At 43.2% G+C, this 25,480-nt stretch overlaps 1 protein-coding gene, 1 non-coding gene and 1 pseudogene across 7 annotated transcripts in view; 2 read left to right on the top strand and 1 right to left on the bottom strand.

Annotated features, from left to right (window-relative positions):
- The window catches only part of ADORA3 (adenosine A3 receptor), an 85,134-nt gene extending 63,800 nt beyond the window's left edge, over window positions 1–21,334 (top strand). Inside the window, exons 1-6 of one of the 6 annotated variants that reach the window (XM_025387756.1) lie at window positions 856–1,938; window positions 13,858–13,964; window positions 15,614–15,961; window positions 18,008–18,074; window positions 18,805–18,905; window positions 20,921–21,334. In XM_025387756.1, the coding sequence (XP_025243541.1) occupies window positions 1,589–1,938; window positions 13,858–13,964; window positions 15,614–15,961; window positions 18,008–18,074; window positions 18,805–18,905; window positions 20,921–20,991 (1,044 nt within the window). In that variant the 5' untranslated portion in view covers window positions 856–1,588 and the 3' untranslated portion in view covers window positions 20,992–21,334. Of the gene's footprint in view, window positions 1–855; window positions 1,939–3,891; window positions 5,084–13,857; window positions 13,965–15,613; window positions 15,962–18,007; window positions 18,075–18,804; window positions 18,906–20,920 lie in introns of those variants that run through there. The other 5 variants (XM_025387776.1, XM_025387783.1, XM_025387786.1 and 2 more) reach the window with 5 other exon arrangements.
- Window positions 11,425–11,983, bottom strand: LOC112626076 (annotated as a pseudogene).
- LOC112615396 lies at window positions 14,197–14,303 on the top strand. The gene has a single exon (XR_003117347.1). It is a non-coding gene; the product is annotated as a U6 spliceosomal RNA (small nuclear RNA).
- Window positions 21,335–25,480: the final 4,146 nt, after the last annotated feature.

Raw genomic sequence — 25,480 nt, 5'->3', positions numbered from 1 at the left:
CTGATGTTGGAATATACTAGAATGATGGAAATTCAGTTGGAGAGGACTGCCCCTTTTGAATGTCTGGGGAGTTTGCTCTGGGAGAAATGACAAGTCTGGCAGGGATGAATATGGGATTTGGTAAGACTTGGATCAAATTGGGATACAGCGGTGGTGGTAGGGATTGGAATCAATGAATGATGCCAAAGCAGAGGAACTAACAAGAGGACCCTGATGGGCCCCAGGCAGAGGCCTCTCCCTTATGTCCCACTCCGAAGTGTTTGTTAGTAAACACCAAAACACTATTGTTGTTACTGCTGAATTTTGTTTTGGGCTGTACATATTTAGATGCTTAAGGTAAAAATAATAAAGCTCTCAAGCTACTGTGTGGGCTTCGGTCCAAGTGTTCCTTCTTGTTGCCTCTCTAACATGCCTGGTTAAAATAATCCTTTTGGGTGGTGCTGAGAAGCATCTGAACCAGATGGACTCCCCAAATAACAATGGTGTGCAAGTGTCTCGTTCCCAGAAGTTGGTGACTAGGTAAGCAGCTTCAGGGAGAGGGGGCTGATTCCCAGGCAGTTGCCTGTTTCTGCGGGGATGGGGCTGAGGCTTGGGGAGTGTGGGCAGGAGCACATGCCATTTGATTCTGTTGCATACGTTCTTTTCCCTTCCTTCTGTATGTCTGGTCATTCTGCTCTTCTGTCGTTCCTCACATAGGTTGGACGTTGGCCGGCTGCCAGTGTCAGGGCCAGTGTGATTTTGCTGGGGTGTGAGCTGAGAAACAGAGGTGGAGGCTAAGCAGGTGTGATGCTTTGCAGAGGTGCTGAGATTTTGCCCTTCTGACCAGGGAATCTTTGCTTATCCCTTTGATCAAAGATCCTTGCTGCAAAGGCTGGGTATCGGCTGTGCTCAATGAAGCAAGAACTTAGCAGGAATAGTTCTGGCTAAGGTTAGGAGGCTGCCACCAAAGTCCCTTTTGTTCCTCTTCTCCCCTTTGCCTGCTTGTCATGAGATCTTTTTGCTAAGCTGGCAGAAAGATTGCATAGTCAGTGCTTCCAGCTCCTCTCCCACCTGATTCTGCACTGTCATCTGGTCCCTGAATGAATGAATTCTGGCACCCAATCTTGCTTTGAGCCTTCTCTGTGCCACTCGTGACTCCTTCTCTGCTCTTTCCATCTTTCTACTGAGAGTTCCTGGCTCTGTACTTCCTCTTGGCCCATCTCACTTCCTGAAACAAGCCTGAAGAGGGTTGCTTATCTCGATGGAACTCAGAAAGCCAAAAAGCTGCAGGCAGAGGCCTTGAGGGCATCGGTTTGGGGAACTAAGAGCAGCAGCACTTTCAGATTCAGTCCATATAGAACTGTCCTCCAGGGTTCTGGGAACCTGAGGATGTGCGGCGCCTAAAGGGGCTGGAAGTGATCCACCTGTGATGAGCCCTTCTAAGAGATCACCCCACCAGAAAAGAGTAGGAATGAGCGAGTTGGGAATTTTAGACTGTCACTGCACATGGACCTCTGGGAAGACGTCTGGCGAGAGCTAGGCCCACTGGCCCTGCAGACGGATCTTGCTGGCTCACCTGTCCCTGTGGAGGTTCCCCTGGGAAGGCAAGATGCCCAACAACAGCACTGCTCCGTCATTGACCGATGTTACCTACATCACCATGGAGATTTTCATTGGACTCTGTGCCATAGTGGGCAACGTGCTGGTCGTCTGGGTGGTCAAGCTGAACCCCAGCCTGCAGACCACCACCTTCTATTTCATTGTCTCTCTAGCCCTGGCTGACATTGCTGTTGGGGTGCTGGTCATGCCTTTGGCCGTTGTCGTCAGTCTGGGCATCACAATCCACTTCTACAGCTGCCTTTTTATGGCCTGCCTACTGCTGATCTTTACCCACGCCTCCATCATGTCCTTGCTGGCCATCGCTGTGGACCGATACTTGCGGGTCAAGCTTACCGTCAGGTAGCCTGCAGGGTGGGGTGGGCAGCAATTGAGGCACCTGGGAAATGAGACTACAAAGCCCAGAGCCCAGACTTTTTGAGTAAAAAATGAATCCAAATTGGCCCTTGATGTTGAAAGAGGGCAGTAAGTGTCTTTTTGTGATATGGTCTGTGAGGGAGTTAGCAACAATGAGCTGGGATTCAGGAGCTAGAATCAGAGGAATGCTCCAGTCCTCTCCCCACTGATAGGGGTGGGTGCTCAATCCCTCCAGCTGTAATTACTAATCCTTGACTAGAAATAATGAAATCTTGATGCATCTTTAATTAGTAAAAAATTCTCTTCAGTTTTAGAAATGATAAAAGCCTACTAAGATAAGACGTATTATTTTAGGAGAAGCAGGCAGATAAGAATAAGAGGAGATAAACCGATGGTTCTATTGTTTTGCAAATGGAGGTTATTATTTTATCTTAGCTTCCTATTCTGTGCCCACTTCAATGTTGAGAAAGGGATTCTTGGAATATATATATATATATTCCTATATATATATTTATTATATTAAATATATGTATCCTGTGTGTGTGTGTGTATATATATATATTTTCCTCCTTCTCCTCCTGAGATGTGAGAGCTTTTTTCCTAAAAATATTTTTCATTACATGTGACTATATGAAGAGAACGGACTGCCAAATGGAGAAATCTACTTCCCCGGGCGACCCAAGTTGCATTGGTCTCATGTTTCTCTTCACTTCTCTGGAGGAAAGAGCAGAGTGAGGGAGCTACAAACAAGCTTTAGATGTAGACAGTCTGGGTTCAAATCCCAGATGTGAGATCTGATCTTGAACAAGTTGTTTAACTTTGTCTCCTTTGGTTTCCACTCTGTATCACGGTGGTGACGATGCTCGGAACTCAGACTTACCTTTTTTTAGTTTTAGCCCCACCACTTCCAACTTGTAAAAGTTACTTGTTTGTGTTTCACTTTTAATCTATAACATGGGGATAATTGCAGTATCCTCATAAGATGGAATGCGTTAACATATGTAAAGCTCTTAGAAACATACCAGTCACACAGTCTGTGCTCAATAAATGGTGGCTGTCATTACTATTATTTTCACAATTGCCATCAATAAAATGGAGGTTATAATAAAATATCTCCTGTTTGTTGTGAGATGTAATTGAGATAAAAATCTACTGATACTTAACTATATTTGTTTCCTTTTTGTGGTCTGTACAGGCTGTTGTCCGGAAGGACAATTTAAGGAGAAATGAGGACTCTTACTGGATGAGTCTTTTCAGGTCTCTGAAACACTTCAACACAATTTTGTAACTTCATTGATTCATTTAACTCAAATACCAAGTATGGATGCCCATGCAGATAGAGAAGCAGGAGCAGGCACAGGTAGAGGGGAAGTGTTGGGGAGGCATAGTATAATTTTTGAGAATCTGCACAACAGCCAAACAGAACAGTGCCAAGAGCAGCAGGCAAGCTTGCTTTGAGAATATCATTTCTCACCAGGCAGACAATCCTCGGAGACTTAGATGAATCTTAGCTCCCAGGAATCGAATAATTCTTGGGCTTACGCCTTATTGGGAACAAAAGGAGTAAACTGAGTTTAAGGGGGACTTAAACTGCTGAATTCACCTGTGGATGTTTTTGAGTTAAAAAAAAGAAAAAAAGAAAGAAAAAGATAGGTAACTGTTGTATAGCTCTCAGGAAGTGGAGCCCTGAGTGGGGCACGTAAGCACTTGACTCTAGGCAACATCTTCCTTATCCATTCAAGAGTGTTCTTCTATAGAAAAGTCCCCATAGACGTTTCCTGGATTTTTCTCCAATCGTTGTCTGCTCATCTTGTCTTCATATCCAGTGGAGTTTAGCTGAAATCACCATAGAATACCAACGCCGCCCTCCCTTAGCAGAAGATTGGGGAATTAAGAGAGTATATGCCTTATCTCACCTCTCTCTCTCTCCTTTACCAGCTCCATCTTCCTTACCCCTTAGCAATTCCTGTTATGAACTCACTGGCTCTCTTCATTCACACAGATACAAGAGGGTCACAACTCACAGAAGAATATGGCTGGCCCTGGGCCTTTGCTGGCTGGTGTCATTCCTGGTGGGACTGACCCCCATGTTTGGCTGGAACATGAAACTGACCTCAGAGTACCACAGAAATGTCACCTTCCTTTCATGCCAATTCCTTTCTGTCATGAGAATGGACTACATGGTATACTTCAGCTTCTTCACCTGGATTTTCATCCCCCTGGTAGTCATGTGTGCCATCTATCTTGACATCTTTTACATCATCCGGAACAAACTCAGTCAGAACTTCTCTAACTCCAAAGAGACAGGTGCATTTTATGGACGGGAGTTCAAGACAGCTAAGTCCTTGTTTCTGGTTCTTTTCTTGTTTGCTCTGTCATGGCTGCCTTTATCCATCATCAACTGCATCATCTACTTTAATGGTGAGGTACCACAGCTTGTGCTGTACATGGGCATCCTGCTGTCCCATGCCAATTCCATGATGAACCCTATCGTCTACGCCTATAAAATAAAGAAGTTCAAGGAAACCTACCTTTTCATCCTCAAAGGCTGTGTGGTCTGCCATCCCTCTGATTCTTTGGACACAAGCATTGAGAAGAATTCTGAGTAGTTATCCATCAGAGATGACTCTCTGTCTCATTGACCTTCAGATTCACCATCAACAAACACTTGAGGGCCTGTATGCCTGGGCCAAGGGATTTTTACATCCTTGATTACTTCCACCGAGGTGGGAGCATCTCTGGTGTTCCCCAATTTTATCTCCCCCACTCCACTACTCTTCCTCCACTTCATTTTTCTCTTGGCCTTCTTCTGTATTCAATGTTTTGGAGGCCTGACTTGAGGACAACATATTATTGATACTATTGTCTGTTTTCCTCCTTCCCAAATAGAAGAATAAGTCATGGAGCCTGAAGGGTGCCTAGTTGATTTACTGACCAAAGGCTCTAGTTGGGCTGAACATGTGTGTGGTGGTGACTCAGTTCCATGTCATTGTGGAATTGAGCAGAGAACCTGCTCTCGGAGGATGCCTAGGAGATATTGGGAACAGAAGGAATGAACTGAGTTTAAGGGGGACTTAAACTGCTGAATTCACCTGTGGATGTTTTTGAGTAAATAAAAGATAATAGCTAACTCTCATGTAGCTCTTTGCTGGGGTAACTTGGAGCTTAAATACCCAGCTGGCTGTCTTTGGCACTCAGCCTGCTTGCTACCTGGAGCCATGTGGTGGCATACACACCTTCTTACTCTTAGCCCCAGAACACCCTGATCCTTATTCCTGGGTTCATCAGAGTATTTGTCAACTTTATGAACCATTCATCTATTGTGAGAGAAAGAATCCTATTCATTTCCCCTGGTGTTTCATTCTCATAGGAGTAATGGGGGTAGGGCAAAAAGAGACAACGGATAACTATGATTTGTTGAGCTCTTTTCTTTCCTTTCTTTCTTTCTTTCTTTCTTTTTTTTTTTTTTTTTTTTTGAGACAAGGTCTTGCTCTGTCACTCAGGTTGGAGCATAGTGACTCGATTACAGATCATTGCAGCCTCAACATCCCTGGCTCAAGGGATCCTCCCACCTTAGCCTCCCAAATGTCTGGGACCAAGTGCATGCCATCAAGCCCAGCTAATTTTTTAATTATTTTTTTTTTTTTGTAAAGACAGGGTCTCTTTATGTTGCTCAGGCTGGTCTCGAACTCCTGGGCTCAAGTGATCCACCTGCCTTGGCCTCCCAAAGTGTTGGGATTACAGGTGTGAACCGCTGCACCTGGCCTGTTGAGTACTCTCTATGCACTAAGTACTTTACATGCATTATCTCCTTTGATCCTGACAATCTGTGAGGTAGGTACCACTATAGTGATCATCTCCATTTTGCAGAAGAAAAAACTGAGGCACAGAGAAGTTAAGTAACTTGTCCATAGTTTCATGATTAACAAATAATAGAGCCAGAATTTAAGCTTACCCCTGCCTTGTAGAACTCAAGCTTCTTGCCACCCATTCTCAGACATAAAGAGGAACTTGTAACATTAAAGCCCAAACTTTCAAGCTCATCTTACGTACGATTAACAGATAGGTACAAACTACAGCTTTGTACACTTGAGGACTTCCAGAGTTTTGCCTTGGCTACTATTGCTGATCTCTAATTAATCAGGATACTAGACAGGATAGAGTGCCAGTTACATCTTCTGAGCATTGAATGTGGCTCTAGAGATTCAAGGTGTCATCTCTGGCTTGATCTATCCAAATTTGCTGCTGTGAACTCTCACTTTCAAGACAATATTTTAGCTAGACAAGAGCAATAAGATGGAGATTTCAATTAAACAGCATCAGAGTGGGTAAGCATATCTGAAAATGAAATTAATTCTTAGCCAGTTCTGAAGGTTTATCCTGAACCTAATTTTAGGCCAGAGCCTGATAACCAAATTTATCTTAACGTTTCATTTCAGCAAAGGAGCCTTGCTTCTCCTCCTGCCAGCCCAGGAATCAATAATTCTAGGTGTTTCCCTTCTAACTTGTGGTATTTAAAAGGCACTTCCAGGATGAGGCCCTAGGTTTATTCTAGGGCTTCGGGAGTCTCAGGCACGCTGTTCACCTTGGAACAACTTTTGCCCCATTGGAGAAATGAGAGGAAGGGTCCTGCAGCCCTCAGTCTCCTGATAATCCCCACACCATGCTTCTTAATTTACAAACAGCTTCTAACGTAGATACACTACGTTGTACACTACGTTGCCATAGAAACACTTAACACTGCCCTGTTTTTTAAAACTTGATTTAAATGGACCACTTCCCTCAAGACAAAACAGCACTCTGTCCTGAGTCATTTGGTATCCTTAGCTTCTGAGTTTCAGAACTGCTTTTACTTTTTTCTTTTCTTCCCTCTTCCTCTTCCTCCTCTCTGTCTCTCCCTCTCTCTCTCTTTTTTTCTTTTTCTGATTGCCACTGCTTAGCAAGTCCACTGATAGCTTGCTGGGAGTTGTTTTTTTATTTTTGTCTAACGGGAATCTTCTGACTTAAGGTGTTCCATAAGCCCAGGAGTCCTTACAGTGAAAATAAATGTCTTTCAAAGTAAACTCAAAAAAGATGAATGAAGAATCATGGTGAGGAGCTTGGTTAGAAGTGACAAGATCCACTCTGGTTTCAGGTTTAGAGATTAGTGTCACAGGAATCTCCCAGGAGCCCCTCTTCTGGCTTGCTTCTTTCAGCTAAATGGTAAAGGATAACTGCGGACTTTTATTCTAAAGGAATAAGATTAAAAAGGCCACCCAGACAAAACTGAGGTTTGCTTCCTCCCTTTCCTCCATATGAGTAAGCTGGAACTAGGGTGGATGTTGAATAAGTGGGTTTATTTGCCTTATTTTAAAAATCAAGTCAACTGGGGAAAAAAGTAGAGACCCACCTAATGAGAAGAAGCAAAGGCTATTTATTCTGAGCTTGCTATAGCAAGGGGGTCAGCTGTAGTCACCTGCATTTTGGCAGAGACTCAAAGGTAGGCAGAAGAGTGGGAAACATTTATAGTAGCATAAAAACACAAACTTAGGCACATTCAAATTTTAATGAGTTTATCTGAGCATTCAGTGATTCATGAATTGGGCAGCACCAGACTGCAAGTGCACCACCAAAGGGGGCAAGAGAGGAAACTTTTATGAGATATTTGTGAAAGTAAGACAAAGAAAATATATTTTATTGGTTAAAGTGGAAAGTCCCTAGTTCAAGGTTAGTTTGGTGTTTTCTGATTCGTTAAGCTTAAGTTTTGTTTTACTGTTTGCACTGAGTTGGGTTTCAGTTTGTTATGTAGGAATCCGAGGTGCCAGAGCCATCTTCGACTAATGGCTGTTCAATTAATTTTTTTCATTAGTGAAAAAAGGGAAAGGCTTTAGGTGTACCTTGATTGGAGGCTGTTGGCATGGGGAAGCTGTAGGCAGGATAACTAGAAATGGGGCAGCCTATTTGATTAACTGGGGGCACATATTTGGCTTTCTTGGTTGATCCTAAGTTGAAACTGGGGACAAAAATTAGGGGAGTTTTTCAGTTACTAATCAAGTCCTGGGTATTTTTTAACATCTCTTTTTAAAAATTTTTATTTTTTTTTATGTTTTAAACTTTTATTTTAGGTTCAGGGATACCTGTGCAGGTTTGTTATATAGGTAACTTCATAGGTTTGTTGTATAGATTATTTCATCACCCTGGTTCTAAGCCTAGTACCCAACAATTATTTTTTCTGCTCTTCTACCTTCTCCCACCCTCTACCCTCAAGTAAGCCCCTGTGTCTATTGTTTCCCTCTTTGTCTCCATGTTTTATCATTATCTAGCTCCCACTTATAAGGGACGACATGCAATATTTGTTTTTTTGTTACTGCATTAGTTTACTAAGGATAATGGCCTCCAGCTCCATCTATGTTCCTGCAAAGGACATGATCTTGTTCTTTTTCATGGTTGCATAGTAGTCCATGGTGTATATGTACCACTTTTTTTTAAATCCAGTCTGCCATTGATGGGTACTTATGTTGATTCTATGTCTTTGCTATTGTGAACATACACATGTATGTGTCATTATGATAGAACAATTTATATTTCTTTGGGTATATACCCAGTATTGGGATTGTTGGGTTGAATGATAGTTCTGTTTTTAGCTCTTTGAGGAATTGCCATACAGCTTTTCACAAATTAGTTATACATGAATTGAACTAATTTTATTTAGTAATTGGTTCAATTAGTATACTAGTTGAACTAATTTACCCTCCCACCAACAGCATATCTAAGTGTTCTCTTTTCTCTGCAACCTCACCAGCATCTGTTATTTTTTGACGTTTTCATAATAGCCATTCTGACTGAGTGTGAGATGTGTATCTCATTTTGGTTTTGATTTGCATTTCTCTAATGATCAGTGATATTGAACTTTTTTTCACATGCTTCTTGGCCACATGTATGTCTTCTTTTGAAAAGTGTTCATGTCCTTTGTCTACTTTTTAATGGGCTGTTTTTTTCTTGTAAATTTGTTTAAGTTCCTTATAGATGCTGGATATTAGACCTTTGTCAGATGAATAGTTTGTAAATACTTTTCCCATAATTTATTTTGCTGTGCAGAGAAGCTCTTCAGTTTAATTGGATCCCATTTGTCAATTTTTGCTTTTGTTGTGGTTGCTTTTGGCCATTTCGTCATGGAATCTTTGCCCATTCCTATGTCCAGAATGGTATTGGCTAGTTTGCCTTCCAGGGTTTTTATAGTTTTAGGTTTTACATTTAAATCTTTAATCTGCCTGAGTTGATTTTTGAATATGGTGTAAGGAAGGGATCCAGTTTCAATCTTCTGCATATGGCTAGCCAGTTATCCCAGCACCACTTATTGAATAGGAAGTCTTTTCCCCACTGCTTGTTTTGTCAGTTTTGTCAGGGATCGGATGGTTGTAGATGTGTAGCTTTATTTCTGGGTTCTCTGTTCTATTCCATTCATCTATGTGTCTGTTTTTGTACCAGTACCATGCTGTTTTGGTTACTGTAGTCCTGTAGTATAGTTTGAAGTTGAGTAATGTCATATCCTCCAGCTTGGTTCTTTTTGCTTAGGATTGCCTTAGCTATTTGGGCTCTTTTTTGATTCCATATCAATTTTTAAGTAATCTTTTCTAGTTCTGTGAAGAACATCATTTGTAGTTTGATAGGAATCACATTGAATCTGTAAATTGCTTTGGACAATATGGCCATTTTAATGATATTGATTCTTCCTATCTATGAGCATGGTATGTTTTTCTGTGTCTTGTAATTTTCATTGTAGAGATCTTTCACCTCCCTGGTAAGCTGTATTCCTAGGTATTTTATCCTTTTGTGGCAATTGTGAATGGGATTGCATTCTTGATTTGGCTCTTGGCCTGGCTCTTCTTGGTTTATAGGAATGCTAGTGATTTGTATACACTGATTTTGTATTCTGAAACTTGCTGAAGTTGTTTATCAGCTGAAGGAGCTTTTGGGCTGAGACTATGGGATTTTCTTGATATAGAATCATGTCATCCACAAACATGGGTAGTTTGACTTCTCTTCCTATTTAGATGCCCTTTATTTATGTCTCTTGCCTGACTGCTTTGAGTCCTGGCCATTTTGGGTTGATTGTTAAAGGGGCTATTGTTTGGCTTTCTGGCTTAAGATAGCAATCTGACTTCCTGTTAGTCTGACTTACAGCAGGCTGGCTTACTATTTATTGATTACCAGTTGGTTTCCTGAGCAGGTTGCTGCAGGTTGCAGGTCAGGATTCTATTTTCATATATGCTCTGGCCATAGTCCACTTGTATATTCAGTTTCTTTTAACAAAATGCACATTTTCTAGAGAAACTGCTCTTAGCTACTATAGCCGAGTATGATGGGCATAAGAAAACTTGGGCTGCATCTTGCTCCAGCTACTCAGATGACAGATGTCTGTAAAGATCCTTTGTAAATGCTAATATGCTCTACAATTTTACAGTATTATCACTATTGGGAAAGCAGCACAACGTTTGTTTTCCTCCCAGATTTACCACCAAATCACAGTGGCTCTACTAGCTGTGTGAATGTGGGCAAGCTACTGAAACTTCTGAGCCTCGATTTTCTTCATTCGTAAGATCAGATTAATAATACCTGTGTCGAAGTTGTTTTTGTTTTTTGATTTTTACTTTTTCTTATGGAAAACTTCAAACATACAAAAGTGGAGTGACTATGTCTTAGTCTGTTTGTGTTGCTATAAGAGAATACCTGAGGGCAGGTTATTTATGAAGGAAAGAGGTTTATTTGGCTCACAGTTCTACAGGCTGTATAAAAAGCATGGTGCTGGGATCTGTTTGGCTTCTGGTGTGGGCCTCATGCTGCTTCCACCCATGGTGGAAGGCAAAGAGAAGCCAGCGTGCAGAGATCACATGGTGAAAGCAAGGGAAGCAGGGTGCGGGGAGGTGCCAGACACTTTGAAACAATCAGCTCTCATGGGAACTAATAGATTGAGAATTCACTCATTACCATGATGACAATGACAGCACCAAGACATTCATGAGGGATCCTCCCCCATGACCTAAATACTTCCCACTAGACCCCACCTCCAACATAGGGGATCAAATTTCAGTGTGAGGTTTGGAGGGTCAAATATACAAACTATAGCAGACTAGAAGAAGGACCCCTTATTTATCTATTATCCTGTTTAGTAATTATCAAATTATGGCCAATCTTGTTTCATTTGTGCCTGTATCCGCTTACCCTGCCTGACTATCTTGAAATTTTAGATATTAAGTTATTTCATCTATAAACTTTTCAGTTTGGATTTCTAAAAGATGTCTTAAAAAGTATTTGGTTTATTCTTATTGCCTATTTACCTTCCTATTTACACATCTAAATAGAATGAAAGTTAATTCTATGGAATTAATGCACCAAGTAATATTCAGAATACTAGTAGATACATCATTCATTCTCTGTAACGCTAGCACTTTCATTTACTTTAAAGATACTTTTTTTTTTTTTTGTAACCAGAAACATGTATACTTTATTGAATGCCATTGTAGAAAAGTCTGTGAGGATAAAGGGCTGATACAGGACTCGGCTCCGGGGGCAGGACCAGGAATGGAAGGTGGAGCACGTGGGATACAGGTTATAGGCAGAGCTCCTGGCCTGAATGATGTCTCCTGATCTATCGATGGGCTTGGTAGATCAATACTGGGATGACAGTGAGCAGAATGGTCATGAGGATGCCCAAAATCAGGGCCCAGATGTTCAGGCACTTGGCGGTGGAGGCATAGGCCTGGGCCCCAATCAGGTCACCAACCATCTTCCTGTCCCTAGACTTCACGGAGTAGGTGAATGCTATGAAGCCCAGGCAGCAGGGGTTCATGAAGAGGGTGTTGAACAGGGACCAGACAACATGGTCGGGCACGGAGGTCTCGCTGTGGATGTGGATCACGGTGGACGTCGGGGGAGCAGGGTTGTGGGGCGCCCCCAGCACAACCACCTTGTGCTCTTCCTTGAGCATCTCATAGCTGGGGGGCTGGCCGCTGTTGACAGGAAAGAAGACGGTTTGGACCATGCGGTTCATGGTGTCCTGCGAAGGCCAGCAGTGGTCGGGTTAGTGGGATGGTTCTCAGTGGGCCCTCCCTTTCCCTGGTAGTTTCGATTTCTCCTTTAAAGATACTTTTTCATGTCTTGGGTATTTTGCCGATATCTGTGCACAATCCATTTCTCTTTTTGCTGCTTTCTTTGGTTTCATGTTGCCATCTCTGAGCAATGCTGAGTGTGTTTGTTTTGCATGAAGTATTGTCAGAGATAAGGACTGCCTCTTAAAAATATAACCACAATATTTGTATTAATTTTTCATTGCTGTGCAACAAATTATACCCAAAACTTAGAGGCTTCAAACAGCAATCCTTTATCATCTCTTATGGTTTCTATGGGTCAGGAATTCAGGGGGCATGATTGGGTGGTTAATCCATGGTGTCTCATGAGTGTGCTAGGTCTGCAGTTATCTGAAGGTTTGACAGTGGCTGGAGGATCCACTTCTGAGATAACTCTCACATGTCTGGTGAATTGGTTTTTCCATACGGGCCCCTCTATGGCCTGCTTAAGAGTTCTCACAGCATGGTGGCTGACTTTCCCAAGAGGGAGCAGCATGAGAGACTAGGGTGGAAGTTGCATGCCTTTTATGACCTAGCCTCTGAAATCACATGCCATCACTTCTGCTGTATTTTATTGATCACACAGGCCAGTCCTGATTCAGTGTGGGAAGGGACTACATAAGGGCATGAATTCCAGGAGCCATCATGAAGGTTGGCTATGGCAATGCCATTATCACATCTCAAAAAATAAATTGAAGAATTATATCCTAATAGTATCGCTGTCCATATATTCTAAATTGTTTGCTTCAATCAGGATCCAAGTAAGTTCCACATATTATAATTTGTCATTATGTCTCTTAAATCCCTTTTGATCCATAGATTCTCCTTTCCTTCCTTCCTTTTATATTTATGTAATTTATTTGTGAAACTCATGGAGGTTTTTGATGAGGAGCAACTGAGGTGATGTAGATAAAAACCTACCATGATGCAGGCTTGCTGCTGCCCCACATGCTGACTTCACATTAATTAGAGACAGGCTCCCCTTCCTTCAGAGAGGACATTATTGCATAACCTGAACAATCTGTGTATGATCCTTGATGGGACGTGCTGGCTCTGGGATGTGATAAGTAGCACCCAGCTTAACTTCACCGGAGAGGTGGTTCAATAATTCAAACTTTTAAAGCCAGTAGTCAGAGCACAAGAGTCCCATTAGAATCAGGAGAAGCTGCTGCTGCTGCAAAGATGAATCTTCTTGCTTTGTCCCAGCTCTTCTCAGGAAAGCTTTCAGGAAGTCTGAAGACGGCAGCCCAAACTGCGGCCATCCAAACACCCACACTTCCACCTGCTCACATGTTCCACGTCCCAGGCATGCAGGCTACTGACAGCTGGCATGCTCCACCTCTGGCTGTACTCCCCAGATGAGCCTGCAGTGTCCACTTGGGAGCTGGGTTAGTTAGGAATCTGATTACTAGGATTTCTTTCAGCTATGTAAGAAATTGGGCTTCCAAGAGTGGTAGACAGACAAAAGTGGCCTCTGATGATGCCAGGACATTGGCAGCAGGACAGGGCACAGTAGAGCACATACAAATGGGTACCAGTGATGGTTGTCTGTGTGTGCTTTTCTGAGTGTGGGCCAGAGCCTATTTATGCAGGAGGGAGATCTCTATTGCCCAGAATTTTCTTGGTTGCCCCATCAGTAAGTTTATGTCTATGAAGAGCATGGGGTGTGGTGCGTTGTGCGGTGTACTTATACATGGCAGCACTGCTTGGACTAACTGGTTGTTTTCCTTTTTCATTGGTCTCTTCAAACCAGGATAAAGCCATATTAAACTCAAGCATATGTGTTTCCCTTAAACAGATTCAGAATTCCTGGGCTCCCTGGGTGCATTCTGTCATTCCAGTTGAAAGTTTGCTTCCTTCCAGTCATGTGGCTCTTCATTCTACTCTTCTTGGCTCTCTTTTCAGGTAGGATGGGGGAAGGATCAGCTCCAGCCCTTTAAGCTGTGCCCTTTCCAGAGACTTTGCACTGAAGTCCTCTCCTACTTGGAGTCCCTGCTTATTAACTCGAACCGTCTAAGGAGTGGGATGGGAAAATAAAAGGCGATGAAAATAGGTCTTGTCCATATTAGTTCTTGTTCTTAGCTCAGATAAGAGAGTTTGTGAGGAAATTGAAAAGCTTGACTAAAATGATGACTCTGCACTCACTTTGGCAGCACATATACTAAAATTAGAATGATACAGAGTAGATTAGCATGGCCCTTGTGCAAGGCTGACATGCAAATTCATTATGCATTCCATATTTTTCCCCAGCATCTCCACTAAAATAAAATAAAATAAAATAAAATAAAATAAAGAGCTCTGCATTTTCTCTTTTAGTTCACCCAGGTTCCCCTTCCCCCTTGTCCCCTCAAAAATATATGTGCACATATATGAGGACATGACTTTCCCCTTTCCACTCGTGCTTGTTCCCAAAGATGAGACGTGGAACACTGGCCTTTTCCTAGCTCTGTCTGACCTTCAGTTGCGTGGCATTTAGAGTTGCTGAACCTTTCTCTGGGTCAGCATTCATACTTATAAACTGAAGATCATGCTATCTTCCTTGTGGGGTTGTTATGAAAACAAAATGTTATAAAGAAGCTGAGCCTGCATTTTAATAGTCTTTGCTATACATCTGGAAGGCTGAGAGAAGGATGGGCTCTGCTGTCCCATCTTCTTTTCTTGGTCAGACACTTTCCCTCCCATGATCAAGCTGGACATGGTGTGCATGACTTCCTCATTGTGCAATATCCTGAGATGATAGGGGTGCCTATGTTGGTCTTGTATGGAGGGAACATGAAGTTCTTATCCCCTAAAGACAGAACATGACTTCCTCTGTTTTTAGCCCTGTGCAGCCAGCAGAAGCCTCCAAACCTCACTTTCTTTCTGAGGGTGCTAAGGTGGGTTGGGAGCTAGGGACAGAGGGCCTCCTAACGGTAAGCCTCAGGCTCTTCAAGGACCTCTGTCACGCAGTGTTAGGAGGCCTCCATATTTTACCCACTCTTAAGCCAGGGAAAAAGACTTCTCCAGGGTTGCTTTATCAGTTTACTAGGGCTGTGATAACAACAACAGCAACAAAACCACAGCCTGGGCAGCTGAAACAATGGACATTTATTTCCTTCTGTTATGAAGGTGGTAAGTTCAAGATCAAGGCGTCTGGCAAGTTTGGTTTCATTCTGAGGCCATCTCTGGGTTTGCAGATGATTGCCTTCTGGCTGTGTCCTCATGGGCCATTCCTCTGTTTATATTGTCAGTGTCTTCATCTCTCCTTTTTATAAGGACATCAGCTGAATTGAATTAAGGACTACCCCAATGACCCTATGTTCACTTAATTATCTCTTTGAAGGCCTTATATCCAAATACAGTCACATTCTGGAGTCACTGGAGGTTAGGATGGAAACATATGAGTTTTGAAGGGGACATAGTTCAGCCCATAACAGTTGCCAATCAAAAAGAGGCAAAAAATCAGCCTCCGATTCTTTAATTAATTATCCTTCAGGAGGGCAGGAGCTGCAATGTTTTGAGAGAACAATGGTGCCTGTGTGTGTGCATGTGTGCGTGTGTGTGTGTTTTCACAGATGCCATGGTCATGGATGAAAAGGTCAAGGAAAGCTTTGTGCTGGACACGGCTTCTGCCATCTGCAACTACAATGCCCGCTACAAGGATCACCCCAAATACTGGTGCCGAGGCTATTTCCGTGACTACTGCAACATCATCGCCTTCTCCCCCAACAGCACCAATCATGTGGCCCTGAGGGACACAGGGAACCAGCTCATTGTTACTATGTCCTGCCTGACCAAAGAGGACACAGGCTGGTACTGGTGTGGCATCCAGCGGGACTTTGCCAGGGATGACATGGATTTTACAGAGCTGATTGTAACTGACAACAAAGGAACCCTGGCCAATGACTTTTGGTCTGGAAAAGGTAAGGAGCCTGCCTGGGGTCTGGCTGGATGTGACCCACGGCCATGGGTGTTTGCTGCTAAGAGAGCACTCTCTGAAGCCAGTGAGCCCCAACTCAGACTCCCACTGGGTACTTTGGGCCTGCCTGGCCTCTTTCTTCCACCAGCAAACATAGGGTGGTCATTAACAGTGCTGGCGAATAGTGGAAGTTGGGGACGAGGAGGGTGTCTGTGCCCTGGGGCACTTTTAGAACTTCTCTTCCCTTGCAGCAATCTGGTTTAAGGACCTTAGAAGAGGGCTGACAGGGTCTAATAGATGTGAGATCTTTGTGTTGAAAGGCTTTGAAGTTGTTATTAAATGTCTGTGTGAGAATCGCTTGAACCAGGTGGCAGAGGTTGCAGTGAGATGAGATTGTGCCACTGCACTCCAGCCTGGGCGATAGAGTGAGAGTCAGTCTCCAAAAAAAAAAAAAAGAAGATGTCTGTGTGCCTTGTGGGTCTAGAATCTTGAAGATTAGTTTCTTGAGAGGTGTCTGAGGCTGCAAAAAATGACCCAGGTGCCTGCTAACTGTCAGCTTAAATAATTTAATAATATACGGAGGTAGCCAGGTGCTGTGGCTCACTCCTGTAATCCCAGCGCTTTGGGAGGCTGAGGCTGGTGGATTGCTAGAGCCCAGGAGTTTAAGACCACCCTGGGCAACATGGAGAAAGCCGGTCTCTACAAAAAGTACAAAAATTAGCTGGATGTGGTGGTGCCTGCCTGTAGTCCCAGCTACTTGGGAGGCTGAGATGGGAGGGTCATCTGAGTCCAGGGAGGTTGAGGCTGCAGTGAGCCATGATTGCACCACTGCACTTCAGCCAGGACGACAGAATGAGACCCTATCTCAAAAAATAATAATAATAATTTACAGATATAAATATCCAACTAGCGGTCCAGCTAGTAAGCACCCTCTTTTGCTTTTAAGGAATGTGCAGTTTATATCTGGAGACCGCTGAGAAGGTATGGGTGGAACTGGAACCCACAGCAGAAAAGTCTGAGTTAACCAACTGTGACTCTTGGCTGGAGCTAAGACTTAGGATTTCCAGACATTCACTCAGGTTCCTTCTGCTGAATGATGAAAACCTCCTTTTGCACTAGAAAACCTCTGTCTCCCAGACAGAGGACTTACAGAAGGCACTAGCTTTTCTTTCTTCTTCTTCTTTTTTTTTTTTCCTTTCCCCTGTGCCTTCTCCTTGTTTCCATTTCTAGAAAGGATGTCCTTTTCTATTACAGTCCAGAGCACAATGCTGGTAGGAAAACAAACCAGAAGGGCTTAAGGGGTACCCTGGGAAACCTAGCCCCATGCTAGAAAGAGAGTTTTGCTAACACTTGACCAACTAGTGATTGATTCAGCAAGCATCTTATGGAATGTAATATCGTTCACACCCACAGTGTTTCTACTTTGTGTGGTTCTCCTTTTACTTAACTGTGCATCTTGACCTGAATCTTAGGCTCAGACAAGAGAATGTTCCCACCTGGACGTACTCCTTAGTTTAAATGAAACACAGATTTCTCCCACATCTTATCAGAGGGGGCATCGTAGGTGGTCGTGGTGCCACTGCTTCCATTGGGTTTTGGTGGCTGTCATAAGAAAAACATGGCAATTACATCACCAAATGAGCAATTCTTTAAGGATAGGATTGGCCCTCTGGTGCCTCTGGCATCCCCTTCTATGGGGAAGAGACCTCTGTGGGACTCTAACCATGGGCCACTTCTAGTCCATTTGGGGCCTTTGTTCAAATCTGGAAAAGGGGTCCCTTCCTTCAGGTGCATGGAGCCCAGTGGCAGGGTGCATGGCCTAGCAAGCAGAGTGTGGGCTAAATGTTGGTCCCTGATTGTCCCCTCAGCTTTGTTCCCTGTGCCGGGCACATTTATACAACTGTACTTGGTGCCTCTGCTTTACTCTGAAGTCAACCAGGGAACTCACTCTTTGGAGACTGAGAGAATGACAGGCAGAGCTACATCTGGGAGGCAGAGGCAGGACCTGGCTATGGGCCTCACCTGACTTAGCAAATCCTTTCTGATTCAGACCTATCAGGCAACAAAACCAGAAGCTGCAAGGCTCCCAAAGTTGTTGGTGAGACTGACCACTCCAGGTGAGTCATAGTCTTGGCAGATGAATGGGCTTGGGGCGGTGGGGTGGAGGTAGCGGCTGGCGTGACAACAGTATGATATGACAGTTGATTTGTACCAGTAACTTTTCTGCTGCACGTTATTTCTCCACCTTAACTGTGTATCCTTAATGTGAGTATTTGGTTTCTTTCCAAAAAAAAATATAGTTTAGGACTCTTGGTTGCAAGCAGCAAAAATGTCCTCTAGCTGGTTTAATTAAAAGGGGACATTTATCATAAGGAGAGACAGGTGCAGGAGCAGGGTTGTGGTCACGCTTGGAAATTGTCAGATGCATCATCACGAATTTACCTCAGTCTCTAATCTGCCTCGAATCTGTGTGTTTCCTTCCTTCTGTCTCTGTATTGCCCTTGTATATTTCTCTTTTTTCCCCTAACAGTCATCCATTTGTGGTTCCTGAGTTTATTTCTCCCCCATTCAAGAAACTGGCAAGTCTGAGACTGGATTCTCCTATTCCCAATCCACAGTTAATTTCTGAGGAAAGGGTTCATTGGCCCAGCTTAGTCAGATGCTCAGCAGGTCCCATTGAGTGTGGTCCAAAGGACAGGGTCACTCTAAAGGAATACAGTTGCCAAAAGCTACTGTAACTGGGTTGGGTGGGGGCAGGGGTGCAAATCCCAGAAAAAGGGATCTAGAGCTAAGAACCAATAGGCAGTTTCTTCCAAGGAACATGAAATCTGCTGTGGTTCCTTCTAGGACGTCCATTCTCATCATTTGCATACTGATCACGGGTTTGGGAATCATCTCTATAATCAGTCATTTGACCAAAAGGAGGAGAAGTCAAAGGAATAGAAGGGGTAAGTAGTTATTGTTGGGGGAGGGGGTGGGCAAGAATTAGAGAAAATGAAAGAGGTCAAGGAGCAGCTTTCAAATGAGTGAATGAGAGCTCTTCATATTGTCTGGTCACCTAGAGACCAATGTAGCCAGCCATGGGCTGGGGTAGATATCTGCTGGATGGTGATGAGGCATCATGAGAAGTGACAGAGGGAGCATTGCAGCTTTCTTAAGTGGATACACATGTAGATCAGGAAGGAAGGAGATCCTGAGACAACTACCTCACAGGTTCCCATCTGCAGAGCCACCTACCTCCCCAGCACACACACTTTGGGCTCCTGGCACAGGAATGAGCTTCTGGGACCCATGGGTAAGCAGGTATAGAAGAGTCTCCTTTTTCATATACACAGGGTGTTGCCCTGTTGCCCAGGCTGGATTGCAGAAGTGTGATCATAGCTCACTGCAGCCTCATGCTCCTAGCCTCAAGTCATCCTTTCACCTCAACCTCTCAAATAGCTGGGCCCACAGGTGCCTGCCACCATGTCTGGCCAATTTTAACTTTTTTTTTTTTTTTTTTTTTGAGACATTGTCAAGCTCTGTTGCCCAGGCTGGAGTACAGCCTGATCTCAGCTTGATCTCAGCTCACTACGACCTTCACCTCCCAGGTTCAAGTGATTCTCCTGCCTCAAGCCTGATCTTTAGCTTGCCCCATTCCTAAATAGAGAAGGGACTGTGTGCCCACCTTTCCCTGTGGGGCAGCACCAGAGACATGACTGGTCAGTAAGACAAGGCTGGTCTTACCGTTTGGAGAATCCTCCAGACCAACATGTGGCAAATATGCCAACCTCTGAAGTGTACACAGAGCAGAAAGAACATTGCACAGTTGCCACTGTTTGGCTAATAGTAGTTTTACATTTTTCTTTTTATTCTCAGAAACCACAGGAACACCTTAGGCAATGAAGAGTCTGTAGGCATAATTATAAAACAGACTGCAACCACCCGTGGGTATGGAAATGTAGAAGAAAAACATTTCAGAAAAAAAGCGAAAAACACTCCTAGTAACCCTTGCTAGTGACACACCAGGATCCATAGCCAGAAGAATCTGAAATGCAAAGCAAAGGCTGCAAGGCCTCATACTTTCCCTGTGATATTTTGTTCCTGTGGTCAGAATAGGAGCCCTAAAGAAAGGAAAGTAGCGGCTCCCATAGCATTCTTGACCTTTTGTCCTCTAGCAGCCTTGGGAACTGCGAAGGTGGGGCATGTGGACAAGACAATGCCTTTCTCAGGTCTGCCCAAGACCATTCCCTTTGGGACACAGTTGTAGTCTAGGTTTTTGCTAAAACCATTATCACTTTTTTAAGGTGTGACCTTGGGCAACTTTATACTTTTCTGGGTCTGTTTTCTTTTCTAGAAATTGAGGGTCTCATTCTCATACCCCCCAATATTTTTATTTATTAGTTCAACAAAAAATGACCATGCTAGCTAGATGCTGGGGATACAAAGATGGGCAGAACAAATGCTATTTGTGTCCATGGAACTTGTAGAGGGGGAGGAAGACAAACTATCACACATCAACACCCAAATGTAACATTGCCACCTGGAGTCAGTGCTCTGAAGGAAAGGCGCATGATACTATGAAAGATGAGGCTGTAGAACTCAATGCTATTCCTTTTTAGCAAGAAGTTGTACAGCCTGTTGTTGCCATGGCCTGCTTCCTCAAACTCAGGCAGTTGAAATGTGGCAGCCTGAACCAAGGCTCCTAGCTTTGACATTCTTGGGTTCTGAAGAAGTTCAGTTGTGTGCACATCACCAAAACTTGGTGAGAGGTGATTGCAATCTCTGTGTACCAAGCCTTCCTATTGACTTTCCTACTGATGAGCTTTGCAGTAATGATATCTGATCTCGGCCCTGAAAATAAACTTGTGTCTAGTCCCCATAAAAGCCCCATGATAGAGTTTGGAACTTTTGCTGCAGAAACACTCTTCAGGGGTAGGCAATAGATCTCAACTCCATTTTCCCTTTCTATTCCCCAACCAAGTAGGCAACTCTTTGAAGCCCTTCTCACGTGTCCTGACTCCAAAGGAAATGGCTCCTACTGAACAGATGTGACTGAAGATTTCTTTTATTTAGTTCATAAATAAAGTGATGCTACAACAGAATAATCAGCATGACAAATGGCCCACACCTCAGAGACTGATTCCGATCTCCCAGGAATTCTGAAGGACCCTCTATCCTTGCCAACAATCATTTGCAGCCAGGTAACAACGGCGGTAGTCAGAGGAGCTATGATGGACCAAACCCGAGCAAGGCTGCACTCAAATAACATCTCAAGATCTTAGTTCTCATGCATTCCATCAGTCAGAGATGAAGAAGAGGTGGAGAATCTGGATTGGGGGCCAGGAAATCACTTGTATTTTTTTAGCCAATAAATTCCTAGCCAGTGTTGAATGAACTGCAAAGTATGAGTTACTTCTTCTAGGGTATCACTGTAAAAGTATTTCTGGAAACGTTTCTTTCAAAGAATAATATTCTAACTCATTTCTGAATTGGTATCAAATGCTGCCCAACCCAAAGAAAGGGAGATAGACTAAATCAGTGGTTCTCAGATTCTCTTGGTGAAAAGGCCATTCTTCTCATCCTTTATGGGAAACTGCCACCTGACTAAAGGGATGCTGCTTTTGATCAATGAGAAACCAAGGTGTGATAGCTTAAGTGAAATAGTCATTCAAATTGGGAAAAACAAATCAAGAACAAGACATCAGCAGCCATGGGTGCGAATGAGGTTATATTGCCATTCATGCCAGAATCACCAACACTCTTAGCTCCCACCCGCATATCCACACCCTCTCTCCCCATATAGGGCCTCTCCTGCTATTTCTGGGAGTTTCCAGGGCCTCCCCATCACTGTCTGTGCTGCCGTCATCACAAGCCTGCTTTTCACCGTGCCGTGATCTCTTCTAATGGGCATGCTGGCCAGCCTCAGTCCTCAGGGTACTCAAGTGGCCTTCTGGTCTGAGCAGAGTTGGAACAGAGAGGTTGTTTGTTGATATGATTCTGCACATCCCCTGCGTGTTTAGATCCAGACTCCCACAAAATCTTTCATGAACACACTTCCTTCAGCTTCCACCCTAACTCCTCTCCCCAAAGGTAGGGAATTCACAGCTACTCAACGTCCTGATGGGAAGAGATGAGGGTGTGGATACCCCACCTCTGTGTTTCTGAACAACCCACGTTCCTGCCAGAGGCTCAGATCAAACAACATCAAAAGTGCTCTCTTTTCCCTTAGCCACAAAACAGCCCCAATTCTTCCCCTATGGCCCTGTATTGATTTTAAACAAACGGGGTCATTAACCCATCAGTTCTGCAAATAGCAATCCAGTTTGGGTTTGGTTAGGATATTCCATTCTACAAGGCAAGATAGCAGACATAGATCTTCCACAGCAGATGAAGACATCTATAGATGTCTTGGAAGATTTACACTCACGATGTCTGGAAAACTATTTTCCTATAGATTTGTTCTGATTCCATGATCCAGGATTCAAGAGCCTGCTCTTACCTAGCAAAGATCTTTGAATCTGGGGTCAATCATTTAATTACTCATTTTATCCTCCATCAAGGCTGGCTGCATAGTGTGAAGACAAAAACAAGACTCTGTTTAGGGCTATACCGTTTAAAAAAAAATGGGCAGCTTCAAGAAAACAGGAAAGGGCAATTAATTTGATATTTCTTATACAAGTAGATGCCATGTGATAGTGCTTACTCTACTCTTGCCGTTATGTTTAAAAGGTGCTGGCCCTGAACTGGAAAGCTGATATGGCCTCTAGCTTCAGGGATGGCAGGATTGTTTGATGTCAGCCCCGAGTTTGGGAACAGTTGAAAGCTCAAGAGGCCTCCCTGTGTGCACTTCCTAAGATCAGCGAACGGGAGAAGACCGTTCCTGGGTCTCTGCTGCCCTCGTGGGGCTGGCTGCCCTGGTGGAGCTGTGGCCGCCTCACTGAACTATCTCCCTTAAACCCGTCTTTCTTCTAGACCTGTTCACTCCCACAGACAGACTACTTCTTTTTTAAATTAAACTCTCTTCCACTGGCTTCTCCCTCAAAATCCAGCTTCCAGCAGCAGCTGCTCTCTCTCAGAAAGAACATGCTCTCTGGATCACATCACTTGACTCTTTGCCTTTCTCGTCTCCTTGCCACCGCAAGTGCTGTGGGGCAGCTTGGTGTGGAGGCCAGATGCAAAGAATTTGAAGCCAGAGGACTTGATTTAAATTTTTGTTCTGCCATTTATTTTTAGCCAGGTGTCATTGAATAAATTATTTCATCTCCTTGGACTTCAATTTTCTTAACTTGATTTTGCAATTATTATTATTATTATTAAGACAGAGTCTCATTCTGCCACCCAGGCTGGAGTACAGTGGTGTAATCTTGGCTCACTGTAGCCTCAACCTCCTGGGCTCAAGTAATCCTCCCACCTCACCACCCCAAGCAGCTGGGCCCACAGGCGTGCACCACCATGCCTGGCTGATTATTTTATTTTTTTGTAAAGATGGGGTCTCCCTATATTGCCCAGACTAGTCTCAAATTTTGGGGCTCAAGCAATCTTTCTGCCTTGGCCTCCTAAAGGGCTAGAATTACAGGCAAGAGCCACCACACCCAGACCCCAAAATATTATTTAATGTATTTTTGAAAGTTCTGTGGTGGGCGTTTCTCTCCCACTCCTGCTTCCTTTGGTGTAGACTGAGGTCACACTCCTCGGTGACCACCTATGGGAGGTAGAGGGGGCTGTCTGACATGGGAGACTGGGAATAGGAACTGGGCATACATACTTTCTCTCTTCCTCTTCCTCTTTTACTCTTTTGGGTACAGCTTTGAAAGAGCGTGTGATCTCTTCTGCAGCTCCTTAGGGGCAGGCTGAACAACTGCCTTGCTTGTTGGGAGCGGTGGGCTTGCTCTGGTGCAGTTTATAACTCAGTTGTGGGGTTCAGTGTTCTGAACTCCTTTGCAGCTGTAGTATAAGCTCTATTCTCCAATGTTGACCATGTTCATAATAAAGACGATACTTTGGTTTCTGTCTGCTGAGTCCTCTTATTTATATCTATATATTTAGAGATCCTCAGTCCCACAGGTAGCAATTTCCTCTCCCCAGAGGCCGTCACCAAGACCGTCCATTGTGTTTTCCTCCAGAGATATACTAAATATATAGATACACATATACTGTACTACACGTGAGTAGAGCATATTCATAATTCTGTTCAACAGTTTGCAGTATAGGTATCTGTTTTTATTAGAACATACAGAGCTGCCTCATTCTTTTTAATGGCTACATTGCACCGAATGAACCAGTCCCCTCTCCGTGTACAGTGAAGATTTTCTCAATCTTTTGCTGTTTCAGAGAATCGAGCATGATGGATAAACGTGCAAACTCTGGAGCCAGCCTACCCAGGGTTGAGTTCCAGAGCCACTACTTAGCAGCAATGTGAACTTGGGCAAGTTACTTAACCTCTCTGTGCCTCCATTTCTGTATCTACAATTTGTAATAATTGTAACCTCACAGTGTTCTGTGAGGATTCCATGAATACATGCCACTCACTTAGATTTGTACTAAAAGTGTAATAAGCCTCAGTGAGTTCTAGCCAATTTGATTACTGTTGCAATTCAAGTTATGTAGGCAATTTTCCATGTATTTGAGTAGGATAAATCCTTAGAAATAGGATTATTTATAAATTCTTAGAAAAGAATTTAGAATGTTGTTGGCTTTTGCCAAATGATCTTCTGTGGTAGCTGTACCAATGTGCTCTCCCACCAGTAGTGTATGTGTGTCTTGGTTCCCCCCAGTCTTGCCCGGTCTATTAGCAAACTTTTTGAATTTTGCCAGTCTTACTGATGGAAAAAAAATTATCCAATTGTAGTTGTAATCATTATTTACCTTATTATGAGGGAAGTCAAGTATCTTTTCATATATTTGAGCCATTTATATATTCTCTCCTACAAATTGCCCACCCCATCCCTTGTCCTTTCTATTGAGTTGTTCATTTTTTTTCCCTGTTGATTTACAAATGATCTTTCTATGTCTATAAGATGCTTTGAAAGTGTTTTCTAAGCTTGTCATTTGCCTTTTCACATTTTAATGGTACTTTGGACTTTTTAATTGTACTTTAGAAGTCAAGTTAATCTTTTCTGGTTTCTGGGCTTTGTGACATACATTCAAAGGGCATGCTCTACAAAAATATTTTTTAAAATTCTCCCATATTTTCTTCTAGTGCTTTTATGATTTTTTTACAGTTAAATTTTTTGACATGTCTGGGATTTATTTTCATATGAGAAGTGAAATATGGATCCTACTTTATTTTCATTTATATGGTTGTCTAGTTATCTTAATACCACTTATAGAATAAACCAATTTCTCCCAAATGATTTCATATGCCATCTTCATCATACTCTAAATTTCCTTATGTATTTTGATGTATTTCTGGTTTTTAAATTCTATTCAATTGATTTATTTATTCATGTACCATTAACATATTGCTTTAATTAGTGATGCTTAATAAAACAGGTACTTTTAGTTAGCTGCAAGGGCTAGCCTTCCCATATAACTTTTATTA

Source organism: Theropithecus gelada, chromosome 1 (genome assembly GCF_003255815.1).
Source record: "Theropithecus gelada isolate Dixy chromosome 1, Tgel_1.0, whole genome shotgun sequence".
NCBI classification, from domain to species: domain Eukaryota; kingdom Metazoa; phylum Chordata; class Mammalia; order Primates; family Cercopithecidae; genus Theropithecus; species Theropithecus gelada.
Note: the sequence above shows the minus strand (reverse complement) of the source record. Positions and strands in the feature narration are given on the sequence as shown.